The sequence below is a fragment of the Thunnus albacares genome, chromosome 22 (genome assembly GCF_914725855.1).
Source record: "Thunnus albacares chromosome 22, fThuAlb1.1, whole genome shotgun sequence".
Taxonomy (NCBI): Eukaryota; Metazoa; Chordata; class Actinopteri; order Scombriformes; family Scombridae; genus Thunnus; species Thunnus albacares.
In genome coordinates this window covers 14,311,781-14,326,018 of record NC_058127.1, presented here as the reverse complement: position 1 = coordinate 14,326,018, position 14,238 = coordinate 14,311,781, and the positions used below count along the sequence as shown (strand labels likewise).

Here is a 14,238-nt window from a genome sequence, read left to right as displayed (position 1 = left end):
TAGCAAAAACTTAAATATACTACACTACATACTTAAATATAGTTTGACGTGAAACCAAGCGAGAGGCTGAACTGAATAAAAATGTGGTCTTATAGTGACACCCAGTGGTGATATGCTAACATTATGAACATACTGTACATTACCAGTAAGTTGTAGACTGGATTTTATAAGTACTGAGGTCATGAGTGCACCTTTGGACCTGGTTTTGTTAGAAAAATTACCAACTAGCAGGCTTATAGTTTTGTGTTTTTTACTCAAAAATGATGAGTTGCCATTTTCTTTCAACCACAGCAAAAAACAAAAACAAAATTAAACACACAAAAATATTAAAAAAATAAGTTGATGTAGTCTCTGGTCACTCTGGTCAGTGCCCTCAGTGGTAGCTACCACCCTGTACACTGTATATTATTTCATGTTACCGCATTCACCACCTGTGCTACACATACTGTACACATCCTTAACACTAAAGTGCTGAACGACATCAGTGTTTGCTTTTTCTCTTTTGAGGTCAGCAGTACACGAGGAACCACGTGAGCTTTAGTCATCTCATTGAAAATATTCTCCAGCATGTCACTTATCATTTGTCAACAACAGTTTTACTTCTGTCTGTTTCTCCGTTATCAGAAACTTGAAACCAATCCCACTCACTCCATCAGCCTTCTTAAGAGTGCTGTTGTCATATTTACAGATAAAATGTATTGTTACTCAATTGCTAGATTAGCTGCACTTAGCTAAAACTAAAGCAGTTTATTACAACAACCCTACAAATAACTTCTACCTTTATGAAGATTATAATGTTCAGTTTTTGTTGAACCAGTTTTAGAGATGTGTTGATTCATGATTGGGCACTTTGTTGCAGCTGTTGACTCCCTATTATTTACATCAATAACACTTCTCAGTATAACTTCATATAATTCAACAGCACCACAGACTACAGCTTTCAAATGACCAGAAAGTTGAGCACACACCTCTCTAAAACTGAACATATAACCTATAATGTGAAGTTAGGATTTATTTTAGGGCTGTTTCAGCTATAGGTACATAATAAACTGACAAACTACAGTATATGTAGATACATCAAGGGTCTCTAAAAGGCCATGTCCCCTCGATGTTTCAATCAGACTGGAATAGCATTTGTTTAAATACTGAAAATAACATCTCAACATCTTTATGAAGCAGCAGACGTCATGTGTCATGTATCCTACGGATACATGCAAATCAGCAGGAGGAACTCACATGGACTGAGATGAACCGTAGGCGAAGATGTTTAATTGATCCTGACAAACTGCAGACACATTGACACTACTTCACACCGTGTAGCAGCAGGTACGGAGGCAGTGGAGGTGTGATTTGTGTGATCGTCACAGTGTTGGACCCCTCTCCTTATTTGTCCAGGGCAGCGCAGCTGGATGCCTGCGGTCACAACATCCTCACTGCCTTTGGAAAATGTTACTTAGAGTCAAGTCATGTCATGATTAACAACTGAGTAATCAGACTCATCAGTGAGAGTCCTGCAGGGAAGGAAGAGGAAGACGCAACTGCAGAAAAGGTCACTACCTATTTAAAGAAAGAGATGTGAAAATAAGGCTTTAATCACTGTTTGACGGGATGTTTTTGTTTAATGCTATTTATTGACTTGGCTATTAAGATATCAAAATTTCATAATCTGACCCTTCACAGTATCCCCTCATAATTTATCTCTATGCCAAACTACTAAACCACAAATCTATTTTACATTCATAAATACCTCTTCAGTCATTAATAAATCATTGATTAATCCTTAATCTAGCTTTCATAGAGCAGAGAGTGTGTATTCTTTAGGTTTTTATTTGTTTATGGAGAAAAAAAAATCACAATAATACTATATTGTGGTCCAACATTACCTAAAACAGGAGGTCATGCTGTAACAGCCACTGTAATTTCAATAAATTTAGTAATTTTTGGATTTTTGAATAAATACAGGTCAAATTTAAACTGGAACATGCTCTATGTACAATAATAAGCTGCAGAAAAACAACAAACAAAGTTGAAATATTTCTATTTTTGTATTTTCTTGGTCACTTCAGGAAAAGTAATAAAATTTCAGACAAAAAAAAATTGGTGTTTAGGGTATTTTTAATGTAAAAAAATTGTCAAAGTTGAACAGTGTGTAAGGGTTAAGAGGTAAAATTATACAAGATAAAAGCAAAAATTACACATTAATACAATTTTACGCAGCATACAGTAGATGTTTTTACTGCTTTCCTATCATGTAAACTGTTTGCAGTCCCTCAGATTGACCTCATGACCTCTTGGAGGGTCCTGACCCTCAGCTTGACCACCACTAAACTAAGTGTACTGGGTGGCTCGGTGGCACCTGTGACCTTTTGAGATGGTTAAAATATAAATTCTTGCCATATTATGTTTTCAGACAAGACTAAAGGCAATAACACTTTCTGAATAATCAATCAGAAACACTGCAATTACGTCCTCAGACTGTCTGACATTTAGATGTTAATTATCTTTGTTTATTTTCCAGAGACTCAAAGTGACGGCAGAAAGGGTGGCAGAGTGTCGGACTGGTCAACAGTGTCTGGACCAGCTCATTAACATTTGAGTCAGTTTGTGTCATTAACACTGCACAGCATGCAGGCCTCATGTTGAGACCAGGACACCTACAAAGCTGGTGTGGCTAATCCTCACTGACACTAGTGAAGTTTGAATTTATTGCTTTTATCTAATATTCCACATTTAAATAATTTGAATGTAAGTATGAATCATCTCTGAAGTCAGCAGTTGGAGGTTTTTGTTTGATATGTTGTGGGAACAGCATCTCAGTGTTGTGTTGTTCACATTGTCATGGCTAATGATGACCTTATCCTGTCTGGTGACACTTCTGTCCACAACATCCTCGTTCTCTCACAGCCATTCTTCTAAACCAATCACATCCTTTTGTTGGTTTGACGATGAGGAGGATTTGAAGAGGAAGAAGACTATTTATCAGCTCAACATCTCCCTACTCAAACAGCTCTTCCGCCACACACTTCCTGATTGGTTAGTGGTTATATTTTGGATTGTTGCACATCGTCGGTGTTGAAAACAAGAATCAGGGGATATAAAAGGAGGATTCTTCTGGCTGTTTTGAGGTGGAGATGCTTCGCTCTCAAGTGCAGGTTCTTCTGGTGGCTCTGTTTTCCTCTGCGCTGCTGGTGCGGGTCAGCGGTGCTCCACCCAGAGATGTGCTGATAGAAACACTGAGAGCAGACCTCACAAAGGACAAGGTGAGTCATTGATAGATTTCAGATTTGTGCGTTTTCAGAGCCTCTTCTTCTTCTTTCATGGGGAACAATTTTTGCCTGAGACTATTTTTTATTCTTTCCTTTATTTCCCTCCCCTTTTTAGGGTCTTGCTCACTTGCTCTTGCTGAAGTTTATGTCTGAACTGATGGCAGCGAGAGGAGATGAGAGGCTCCCCGAGCTGGAGGAGGAGCTGGGGGTCAGGGAGGAGGTGATGCGGCGACACCTTCCCCTCTCCCAAAGAGAGCGCAAGGCAGGCTGCCGCAACTTCTTCTGGAAGACATTCACCTCGTGTTAACACAAGATAAGACCCTCTGGATAGTCAGTTCAGTGTAAATAACACTATATCATTTGCTGTAGATGGATCATTCACTGTAAAATAAAGATGTTATGGTGATTGCATACAATAATGAGGTTAATAAAGATGTACACAGTGTTTAAAATAAAGTTTTCTGATTTAAAAGGGTATGTTTGTCAGGCTACATCCTCATTTCTCTCTGTTTGTGTCTTAAAGGGATATTCTAGTGATTGTATTGCACTTCTATGAAACTGGGGGACTTAGCAGAGATACATTTAAACAAGAATTGTCGAAATTAAAGCAGCAGAGCTTGAGTTATCCCAATTTTTTGTCTCAATGATGGACCAAGATCCCCAAAACCCTGGATACTACATTTCTCATAGTGCAACTGAATTGCATCTTTTCCTTCTCAAGTAAATCTAGATATCTTTCAAACTCCCCAGGATTTCTGCTAAAAATGAGAATGCCTCGGATGACATCATCAGGGTTATTTTTGAAACTATAGAAAGCTCCCGCCGACGCCACAGAAGCCCTAATACAACTGTTTTCACAGGCTGAACTGAGCTCTCTGTGTGACTAGTAAAGTGGAGCTGTTGATTAATTCAAACTTAGCCTGGTTATAACGTAAAAGTTTACAAGGTGGAGATTTACACATCACTAAATTAAAACTGGTTGTACTACACAAACTAGTTCTTACATAGTGATAAGTTACTAAATATTTACAGCTATTAACTACCAGGTGGAACTGTTGCGTTAGCTAGCTGAATGAACCAACTGACAAAGCTAACATTAGCTTGCTAATGCTAACCTGTTTAGATTGAAGAGTAAAAGAGGTAATATGGAATATGATAAATATAATCCGACCTGACACTTTACATTTCACAGAAAAAACACACCAAACATCAAATTACAAAACTTAATACTAATAACATTAGACTAAATTACCAAATAATGACAGTTAGCTTAGCATAATCATTTCCCTCTCACTCTAAACTGCATGAATACTACTAACTCTAAAACACACATATTTACCCAAGTATATAGAAATAAAACAAACTCATACCTATATTCACAAATAATTGGCAGTTAAGTTTATTAGATCTTTTAGTCCCTAAAACTGTTATTTTTTATGTAATGTTACAGTTTGTGATGCTACAGTCACTTCTGGTTTATATACTTGGTTTCTTCTTGTAGTGCCGCAGATGTTTCCTAATAACCAATTTACACATTAAAGTGTAAGGTTGCAACTAACAGTTATTTTCATTATTGATTCATCTGTTGATTATTTTCTTGATCAATTACTTGTTTGGTCCATAAAATGTCAGAAAATGGTGAAACATGTCGATCAATGTTTTCCAAAACCCAAAAGTCTTGTTTACCCAAAAATATTCAGTTTACTGTCATAGAAGACAAAAGAAACAAGACAATTAATTAAATAGTCAACAACTAATTAATTAATTGACAAATCATTTGTCATTATCTTAAGTGTTTACTATATAAGACATTTCTTGTGTTTTAATAGTGAAACCTTATTTATTGAACCACTGGTTTGAAATGAACTCGCAGGACTTTACACAGAACAGCTGGTGCAACCCAATCCTGAACTTCATGTATAAAATCTGTAGAATGCCCCTTGAAGTTTTCATCATGTTGGTGTTTGTGTAAAAACTGACAAACGCACAGATTAACTTGCTGACATTTTAATAATCAATTATGTTACTACAATCTGCATTGAGAGAAAATCTGGCCTTGTTGGGCTCACATGCTCTCCCATTAATTCAACTAACCGCCATTTCTACTTCAACAACCTGCTTATTCGTTACAAAACAGCCTCCTTCTCCGTATGAATTGATCAGTGGACAGAGGTATGCTGCGGTACCGTCGGCTTTGATTTACAAGTTCAAATTCACAGCATTTCAAACTGAACGTACAGGGAGTTGTTAGCCACTGAGGCTACATGAATGATTGTTGTGCAACTGAACAAAATTATGATTCAAGGAGTTACAAGACACAAGAGTTGGCATGAGTGAGGGTTTTTTTTTTTTTTGAATGACACTTGAGCATTGATGAAATGATTACCTAGATGATAAAAAGCAGGTTAATGCTAATACAGTATATACATAATGAGATAAATTAACAAGAGATGAAAAATTGCAACTCTGAACCGTTTTAGCATGATCAAGTTCTGCCACAAAAAAAAGAGTTCACAGACAGATCCAGTTTCAAAAAAGGATCAACATGAAACTGAATGACATCCTTGAGGTAAGGCTTTCCAAATTTCTAGCCCTTTAAGTTACACAAATACAAAAATCAGGACGGAAAGACAGAGGTTTTAAACACAATCAAAACGTAACAAATACTGTAAGCTCCAAAGTCTCAGAAAAATGACAACTTGGCCCACATGAGTGCAAAGATGAACACGAATAAAATCCACAAGTGAAGAGTTGTTTGCCAAAGTCAATAACAAGTAAGGGAGAGAAAGAAGTCGTCATCTTGAATTAAACATTCAATATCTAAAGAATAACCTGCCTGTAAAAGTAGTAAAAGATGTAGTTTTTTCAAGTACATTAATTGACCAAATATGCTATAAAAAATGACTATTAATTTTAGTTTTACATGAGCAGGTATCTCTTTTCCCCCTAAATGGCACATATACAGTACAAACTCTTCAAATGAGGCTCAAGCTTTACACAATAGGATGTTTTCAAGCCCCATAATTGACCAACACCCTGTTTTCCTTTAGACCGAAGAAAGCATTTGACTTCATTGCACCATCATCTTCAATGTAACAGTCAAGTATCAACCAACAACAAATGTTTGAACTAAAATAGACAAAAACAAGAAAGCAGACTGTGTTTCGTAGACATTCAAAAATGTTATTCTGGATGATTAAAAAAAATGGCAAAAATCCTGTTATGAGTGTCGATTTAATAACTAAATAAGAGTAACTGTAAAGATTTGTTCAAGCAAATATTGTACTAGCATTTAAAAGCTAAAGAGAAAAAAAAAAACTGGGTTGTAAAGTTTACTACACATTCCTTTCGTCTACATTTCTCGTTCTATGAGGCTACTTCACTGCAAAGTTTCACTGCACTAAAGGCTACATGCTTTCCGACACAGTTTCTTGAGAACGGTTCCTTTGTTAAACCAAACTAGCCTGTTATATACAGTCACAGTTGTTGTTGCATTATGTGCTTTTAAAATGCTTGTTTTGAGGCAGTTCAGCACTTTGACGCCAAGTGTTTTACAAATGTACAGGTCCCTAAACTCCACAGAGACAAGCCATCACTCTCATTATTATTTATGCTGCTTCTCTGCAAAAATACCCCTCATTTTGAGGTCTCGTATCCTTTCCTACTTTCAATGTCTTTGACAATGAAAATAATGTGCTTTCTGCTAGTTAAGCAGTACCGATGTGGATAAATGTTACGTGGAGCCCAAGCTGCCTGCAGGTCAGGCTACTGCCATAAGAATACTGAATTTAACATGTAAAACAGGGTAAATGTGTACCAAAAAGAAAGAAAACGCAGTAGGAAATCTGATTGAAAAGATAACCGGTGAGGTGGTCTCTTCATCACAACTCCATCTCTCATTTGAATCAGTAACAGTAAGAAAATGTTCCCTCTGCAAATGAAATTGCGGCTACATACCAACAGAGGGAACTATAACAAGGTTTATATCAATTCAAGATCAGACTAACCAAAGAAAACGCAAAAAATACTTCACAAGACTAAACAAACAGGGGTATAAAACTGTTACTCCTGTCTGCGATATCAATAACGTGTAATATGTCGACCGTTTATGATTTCCTGTTATGAATTTCCGACACTAAAATCTGTGCTGGAGAAACTAAATGGTGGAGCGGACACACAGCTGGTCTGTTAGCAGTCAGTGGAGATTTTGGCTGAGAGGTCCTGGATGCGGCGGGCGCTGCAGCTCTTACATAAGATGTGGCCGTCCAGCGGGTAACAACCACGACCCTCCCCTTCAGATGACAGCAGGAGACCGCATTCCTGAAGTTAAAAAAAACAAAACAGAGACTTTAGTCAGTTCAACTCAACACTCTCACATAGACTCACACTGTAAATATTTTGGGGCACTCAGTGTGAGTTTAATACAAGCCTGAACAGTTTTTATTGTAGAAAATATGGTGAATTAATCCTACAATGTTCAGTCAACTTTTAGATTTTAGCTTAAAAGGGCTGATACTGTGGAAAACAAGAAAAATGAGCTTTGGGATGGATTAGGGTGATGGTGGATCTTATGAATTTTCTAATTGTCTAAATAAGACCTATAAAAAGTCCTTTACGTGATGCCACTGGTTAACTGCAAGTATAATTTTGAGAAAACTAACTGTGCAGCTGTGTTTTACATTTACTGCTTTTTCAGTCTTTTACTCTTCAGCCAATCTGAACTGTATGCACATGCAAATAAAACTCGGAGCCATCATTTTTTGGTGAGAACTCTCAAAAAAAAAATCAACTGGTCCTGATGTATTTTGTGTTGCCCCTTCCTGTTTAGTCCAGTTACTAAAAAGTTGACTCACCTCACAGACATAACAGTTGACGTGGAAGCTGCGATCCAGAGCGACTATCCTGACAGTCTCCTCCTGACCTAGTTCAGGCATGATGGGCTCACCACACACCGAACAGCGAGGCGCATACTTCCTGTGAAGGACAACAAGCATCAGAATTAGTTAGTTCAGAAAGAAAAGCAGGTAAAACGTCTCATCCCTGTGTTCGGCAGGTGTGTGGAAAGTGTGTGTGTGTACCTATGAAAGTCGTCTATGCAGTGGATCTGAGAGGTGGCGTCCACGGTGAAGGGCACCCCGTCCAAGCAGCAGTTACAAACTACACATGTGAAACAGCGAGGATGGTAGGCCTTTCCCATAGCCCGCAGGATACGGTCCAAGATGGGCTTGGTGCACTTTGAACAGCGCTCTAGAGTACTCTGACGAGAAAAAGAGACACAGGAGTAGAGATCAAAGTAGGCATGACAGGAAATTATAATTTTAGTTTGTAGCTTTTTAAAAAAAAAACAAAAAAAAATCACCTACAATGTAACAACTCTCGCAGTAACTCTTCTTGTCCAGAGCGTAGAAGGGTTGTCCTCGGAGACGGGCGTGGCAGGTGATACATGTAAAACACTCCACGTGAAATACCTGTTCCATGGCGATACAGCCACTGCCGTCGCCGACCACGTTGTCACCACAACGGGCACAGCGACCTGAAAGGGGAAGAGTTTGTTTTATTTTGTTAAATGCAAGAATGTAAGTTTTGCAGTGTCATTAGTCATTAAGGTGGTGGGACTGTACCGAAATAGTCCTCTGAAGGGGGGTGGTTCATATCATATACCAACTTCTTGGTGAGTCGATCCAACTCCTCCTCGGGCCTGGTTGTTGCTACCCCCTGCTGGACAAAAAAAAGACACATAAATCACAAATATGTAACTGGAAAACCCAAAGATAACATGAACAAAACTGCAGAAATGGTCACTTTCACAACTAAGTCTTTTAACTGCAAGATTACTTCAATATTTATGATACTTGGCTATCAAACCTATATTTTGGCCGACTGTAGAGAGTATTGAAAACTGCCAAGTACCAAAAGTTAGCATCCAACAACTGGTCAGATTAATAATCTGGTTTATTTACTGTTTGATCAGATATGATTTAAATCAAACTCTTACCAAATTAAGACTATTTTATCTATGTTCAGTGTGGGAGATTAAATCAACTTCACACAATGTTTTAATATCATTTAAAGCTCACATCTCATTCTCAAACACAGATGCAGTTTGTCCCCCTACCTTGCTGGACTGATAAGCAGGACTCAGTGCGGCCCCTGACCCTGTTTGATTATTTTCCATCCCTCTCTTAGACATGGGAACCTGGTTAACTCTTCCTCCAGACCCTGAGCTGCTCCCCTTGTACCCCTCATCAGAGTGCATCTCCTGAGTTTGTGAGCTGGGGTGTTGGGAGTACCAGCCCTGCGGACTTGTCTGAGGCGGGGGGCGTGACACGTGCTGGCGAGGAGGGGGTGGGGTGTAGGCCTGCTCGGCCTGCCTCCCTGTCTGAGAGTAGGTGACGGGCTGCGCCGTCTTGACCTGGACGCTGAACCTGGGCCCGGTGGGAGTTGAAGCCGTGGTGTAGGAGGCCGGGACAGGCTGAGGGTAGGGTTTAGGAGCTGAAGAAGACGAGTAGTAGTCCTGCTGGTGGGTAGTGGAGTACTGAGGCGTCTGATGCTCGCTGGGGTAGGGGGGCGCCGGGTGGTATTGGCTCTGGGGGTGAGGGGGGTAGCCCATGGATGGCCGACCCTGAGGAGGGCCTGCGCTCTGGTGTGCAGGCTTGTAGTGATCCCCTGAGAGGTATTTGTTGTAAGGCACATTGTCGTACAGCTGTGGAGTCAGAAAATTAATACATTTAAATACTGACAGTAAAATTTGCACAATGATTATGAAATTAAAATTTATTATTACACTAATATTCCTTGAGTCAAAATCAATCAGTAAGTGTACTATCATACTTGTGTGCTGGAGTCATGTGGGTGACTGTCCAGATCAGCGAGCATACTGGTGAGGGAGTCAATATCAGCATCGATTTTGGAGTGATGGCTCACTGGTTTTTCAGGACCACGGTGCTAAAAGAGAACAGAATCAGAAACATGTTAGCACATAAGAACTCTACATTTAATACAACACTTTAAAATGTTTAAACTGTTTGATGTTGTGATCACTTTTTCAGTGTTTCACTATAACTTTTAGAATATTGCAGATTGGAAATGACCACAGCTTAGAGGTGTACCTACCATCAGCTCGTAGCTGTCTATGTGAGGGCTCCAGTTGCGGTCGTCTTTGGGACCATGTGGAGGGGAGTAATAGTGATCACTAGAATGATGAATAGGCCCACCTTTTGATTGAAGAACAGACATAGAATGATCTTTTTTTTTTTTTTTAAAGATATGTTTTTGGGCTTGTTTTGCCTTTAATGGAGAGCTGATAGTGGAGATGCAGACAGGAAACAAGAGGAGAGAGAGAGAGAGAGAGAGATGTACGACATGCAACAACGGTCCTAAGCCAGAGTTGAACCAGGGACGTTGCGGTTACGTGACGTGCGCTGTAACCTTTCGGCTACCAGGGCGCTCCTTCAATCGTCATCTTTGACGCAGACTTTGAAAAAGCCCGAATTTCAGAAGACGCCCTACAAAATGACAAACTGATGACTCCATCATTTACTAAACTTATTTGAAGGCCAGGCTGTTGACACTGTACTGTATGACTCTGCATACTGCTTCCTTTTGTTGTATTTATAAAAAGACCGGTTACTCATAATGAAGGCATACGGATGTTATTGCACATACCAAGATTTTACGGTGCTTGTTATCTGTTCCAGCAGTGGCAGGAAATGAGTAAATGTATTTGCATTTTGGATTAAGTTGAGTAAATGCTTCCAAAAGTTGCACATTACGTACTCTGGTGAAGACAGATATTTGTGTGTTATTTATAAGATGTGTGTGAATTGTGTCTTTATTAAAATGTGCCTACAATCTGAAATAAACTGAGGAATAATACCACCAGCATGTCGTACAATAGATTTGACAGTATGTGACAAGTGGCGTGGTCTCACCTGTGGGTCCAGTAGCCATGTACCTGTTGGCTATCATCCCTCCTCCTCCACCTCCACCTCCTCCTCCTCCGTTCTGGTCATAAGGGCCATATTTTGGCCGAAAGTCAGATGTGCCCTTCTTGTTGGGGGCTCGGTAGATTGCTGACCCTGCAGAGTGGGACATCTGGGGGACGGCACGCTCTGGGCTTTCCAGAGTCCTCGGTGGCAGCCAGGTGGGACCGGACATGGCAGGCTTCTGAGGTCAAGGACGATATCACTGTTACAACTGATCTGTCAAGTTATTTCCAGACTTTTGGCAGCATGAATTTATTGTTTTTCTCAAATACAGTTGCATCCTAACTGCAAATCAGTGTTACGCAATACTGACTTTGCTTTGCCTGATAACAGTTAAATGAATATGCAGGATTATGCTTACAGCTTTTAGTCTGAATTTGCATGGGCACAGCTGTGGCTCTTGTGTGTATTTTTGTCATAGGTAACCAATGGAAACTAAGGGATGCTTCAGGCTTTGTTTCCTATGGCAACAGGGACACACAGATTGAACAATAGGCTTCTAGTTGAGGAGCAGGAAGAGAACAGCCGTTCTGAAAGGCTCGGGGATTTCCAGCAGGCTCGCACATTGCCCTGAAACGTGTGTGTGTGTGTGTGTGCGTGTGTGTGTTTGTGTGCTTCGAGACACAAACACGAGATGTCTAGTGCACGCACACACGCACACAATCAAACTCGTACACAGATACACAAACAGGTGCAAATCCGTGGTTGCCCCTCGTCTGTTATCCACCACAATGGTTATTGTTTTTGGGTGTTTACACGCTAGAATCAGTGATTTCCAAATGAAGCCGAGACAAAAACAAGACAGGAAACGTTATGTAATGATATGTGTCTGTGTACATGTGAACACCTGGCTCATAACAATATATTATGTATCTGTGGGATAAATAAATAACAACACTGGAGAACACAGCTGAGCTGACAAAGTGCTGACTTGCACCTGACATCCTCCACTAAGATACAGATCTTCTTTAAAGGAAAAACACATCTAATACATTTCAGCGTCAGTTTAGAGAAAGGAAAATGAGAACCTGGAGGAAAGCAAATAAAGGTTGTTGTTGAGTTTCCAAAAGAGTCTTTTAGTACTGAATAGTTTGCAACAAAATTTTTGATCATTTTAAACATTTGCATGTATTCTTCTTTATGTGTATTTACAAATTGAATACTATTAGGGATCAAACTAAGTAATTTTGAGAAATGTTATCACTTTTCGTGATTTGGTAACCTCTGATAGGCATGTGTCATTACATGTATCCTTTATAGAGGAAATGATAACCAAAAAAATGAAAGTTTAATGATTATTTCTCATCAAAACTCTATGCACAAAAGCTCTGTTTTAACGGTTTTGGAAAGCCATTGTGTGATTGACATGGTGTCCAAATGGATTACAAGTACAGGGCCAACTGAGCCAAATCACTATTGTCAGAGTGAAGAAATTAATAATCCACTCAGATTGATTGTATGTGGGTCGTGTAGCCATCATAAATCCTTGTTGGTAAGAGGATTATAATGATGGATGCAAGGATGATGTAGAAAAACAATGCTTGGACACTGGATTTAAGCCTTTTTGGTTTGTATTTGACATGTATTCTTTTAGTAGTGACTTGTATTTCTTATCCATGGAGTTATTGTAGTTAAACTTAAACCTTGCACTTTCAGCATGGACTTCACTGACATTGCACAGTGACCACCACCTCCGATATAGACCTGAGTTAAGCCCCTGTCTGAATCCGGATGAGCACACACTCAAATCCGAGGATGGCTGGGCCAGGAAATTAATCCTTCATCACTCCGCGTTTTAATGCCAATTGTGAGGTTTTTATGTGATTTAAAAGAGACAAACCTCGCGTATTTGTCCATTTATTAGCTGAAGCTCTTGCTGAATGCAAAGGAGGATCATCAACTGATGAAATGTCAAAGTTGATGACAGAGACGAGAGTCAAGCACGCAGGAATGAAGAAAGAAAACATCCGGTGTCTTTTTCCACTTCAAAGTAAAACACTAAACATCGCAGCAACACAGAAAACTAATGATCGACAAATCCAGCACGGCTGAAGAAACTGGTAGCACATTCAGAATTAATGGTTGTTTCCTCTATTTACAGCTTCTTTCAGTTTTACACACACTTTCTGTTCGTTCTGTACAGTCCATTATTATCAAGCCTTTACTTTGAAGGCTAAAGGCTGCGGCTAACAACATGTTTAAATGTAGCTGCATGTAATTAGCGATGTGCGGTTGTTGAATTGCGCAAAATACCAAGAAGACAACTCAGCTTACGTCAATATGAGTTGAGAAATATGATAAATATATCACTATCAAGAATCGCAAATCAAGACTAGCATGCTATTAGCAACATATTAGCATTTCCTACCTTTTACAGTGACTCCCTCCTCTCCTTCGGTCTCATCTACAAATCAATAACAACATAAAAATTGAGACACGACACAGATACAGCACATTAAACACACATTAAAAACACATTTCCTTGACGCTAACAGTAACCTTGTTAAGCACATCAACGTTAACTTGTCTCATTAGGATGAATAGAGACACTAACTGCCCAGTTGTTTGTACAAATCTGTCCTCTGTGCGTCATTTCTGTGTAAAACACGCCACTTAACTGGTAAAACAACCCGTAATGAAAGTTAATTCGCCATAATTAACTTTAATAACAGCCTTATTTACTTGTTTTCTAGGCTGTTTTGAACTCGAGCAAAGCTCGTGCCTTGCCTCCAGGCTAACTTCAACACAACCGAAGAGGAAAACCATGAAGTAACCGACGCCTAACACCAGAAATGACCCACACAGACATAACCCACGCCTCCATTTAAATGTTCAAAGTTAAGTAAAAGTTATATATGTATATATATAACTTTCTTTTTGGTTTAGCGTCGTTAACCTACTTTGTTGCGGATCCTGAGGCCTTCAGCAGCAGCAGCAGCTCCTCACTGCATTCCCAATGTGTGACGTAGCTACTGTGTGTGTGTGTG

At 39.5% G+C, this 14,238-nt stretch overlaps 2 protein-coding genes across 3 annotated transcripts; one reads left to right on the top strand and one right to left on the bottom strand.

Moving 5' to 3' along the window:
• The first annotated feature begins 122 nt into the window (after nucleotides 1-122).
• On the top strand, nucleotides 123-3,955 carry sst5 (somatostatin 5). Of its 2 annotated transcripts, none has more exons than XM_044340936.1 (3): nucleotides 123-1,549; nucleotides 2,519-3,260; nucleotides 3,382-3,731. In XM_044340936.1, exons 2-3 carry the CDS (start codon nucleotides 3,132-3,134, stop codon nucleotides 3,571-3,573), a joined length of 321 nt encoding a protein of 106 aa, XP_044196871.1. In that variant the 5' UTR covers nucleotides 123-1,549; nucleotides 2,519-3,131; the 3' UTR covers nucleotides 3,574-3,731. The 2 variants fall into 2 exon arrangements, with proteins under 2 accessions (XP_044196871.1, XP_044196872.1); XM_044340937.1 differs by lacking the exon at nucleotides 123-1,549 and having other exon boundaries at nucleotides 2,074-3,033; nucleotides 3,126-3,260; nucleotides 3,382-3,955.
• Nucleotides 3,956-5,257: 1,302 nt separating this feature from the next.
• trip6 (thyroid hormone receptor interactor 6) lies at nucleotides 5,258-14,238 on the bottom strand. Its single transcript, XM_044341312.1, has 11 exons — nucleotides 14,152-14,238; nucleotides 13,620-13,655; nucleotides 11,198-11,432; nucleotides 10,380-10,480; nucleotides 10,098-10,211; nucleotides 9,382-9,969; nucleotides 8,888-8,984; nucleotides 8,630-8,799; nucleotides 8,345-8,523; nucleotides 8,120-8,240; nucleotides 5,258-7,586 (listed from the first exon to the last, which is right to left on the bottom strand). The coding sequence occupies exons 3-11, from the start codon at nucleotides 11,421-11,423 to the stop codon at nucleotides 7,455-7,457; spliced, it is 1,728 nt and encodes a 575-aa protein (XP_044197247.1). The 5' UTR covers nucleotides 11,424-11,432; nucleotides 13,620-13,655; nucleotides 14,152-14,238; the 3' UTR covers nucleotides 5,258-7,454.

What these genes read in the sequence shown, in the direction of transcription:
- sst5 (XM_044340937.1), top strand. Translation starts at nt 3,132, where the DNA reads ATGCTTCGCTCTCAAGTGCAGGTTCTTCTGGTGGCTCTGTTTTCCTCT. An exon ending in CAGACCTCACAAAGGACAAG is followed by an intron (nt 3,261 to 3,381) that starts GTGAGTCATTGA and finishes TCCCCTTTTTAG; the next exon opens with GGTCTTGCTCACTTGCTCTT.
- trip6 (XM_044341312.1), bottom strand. Translation starts at nt 11,423, where the DNA reads ATGTCCGGTCCCACCTGGCTGCCACCGAGGACTCTGGAAAGCCCAGAG. An exon ending in TAGACAGCTACGAGCTGATG is followed by an intron (nt 10,212 to 10,379) that starts GTAGGTACACCT and finishes GTTCTCTTTTAG; the next exon opens with CACCGTGGTCCTGAAAAACC. An exon ending in TCAACTGTTATGTCTGTGAG is followed by an intron (nt 7,587 to 8,119) that starts GTGAGTCAACTT and finishes TTTTAACTTCAG; the next exon opens with GAATGCGGTCTCCTGCTGTC.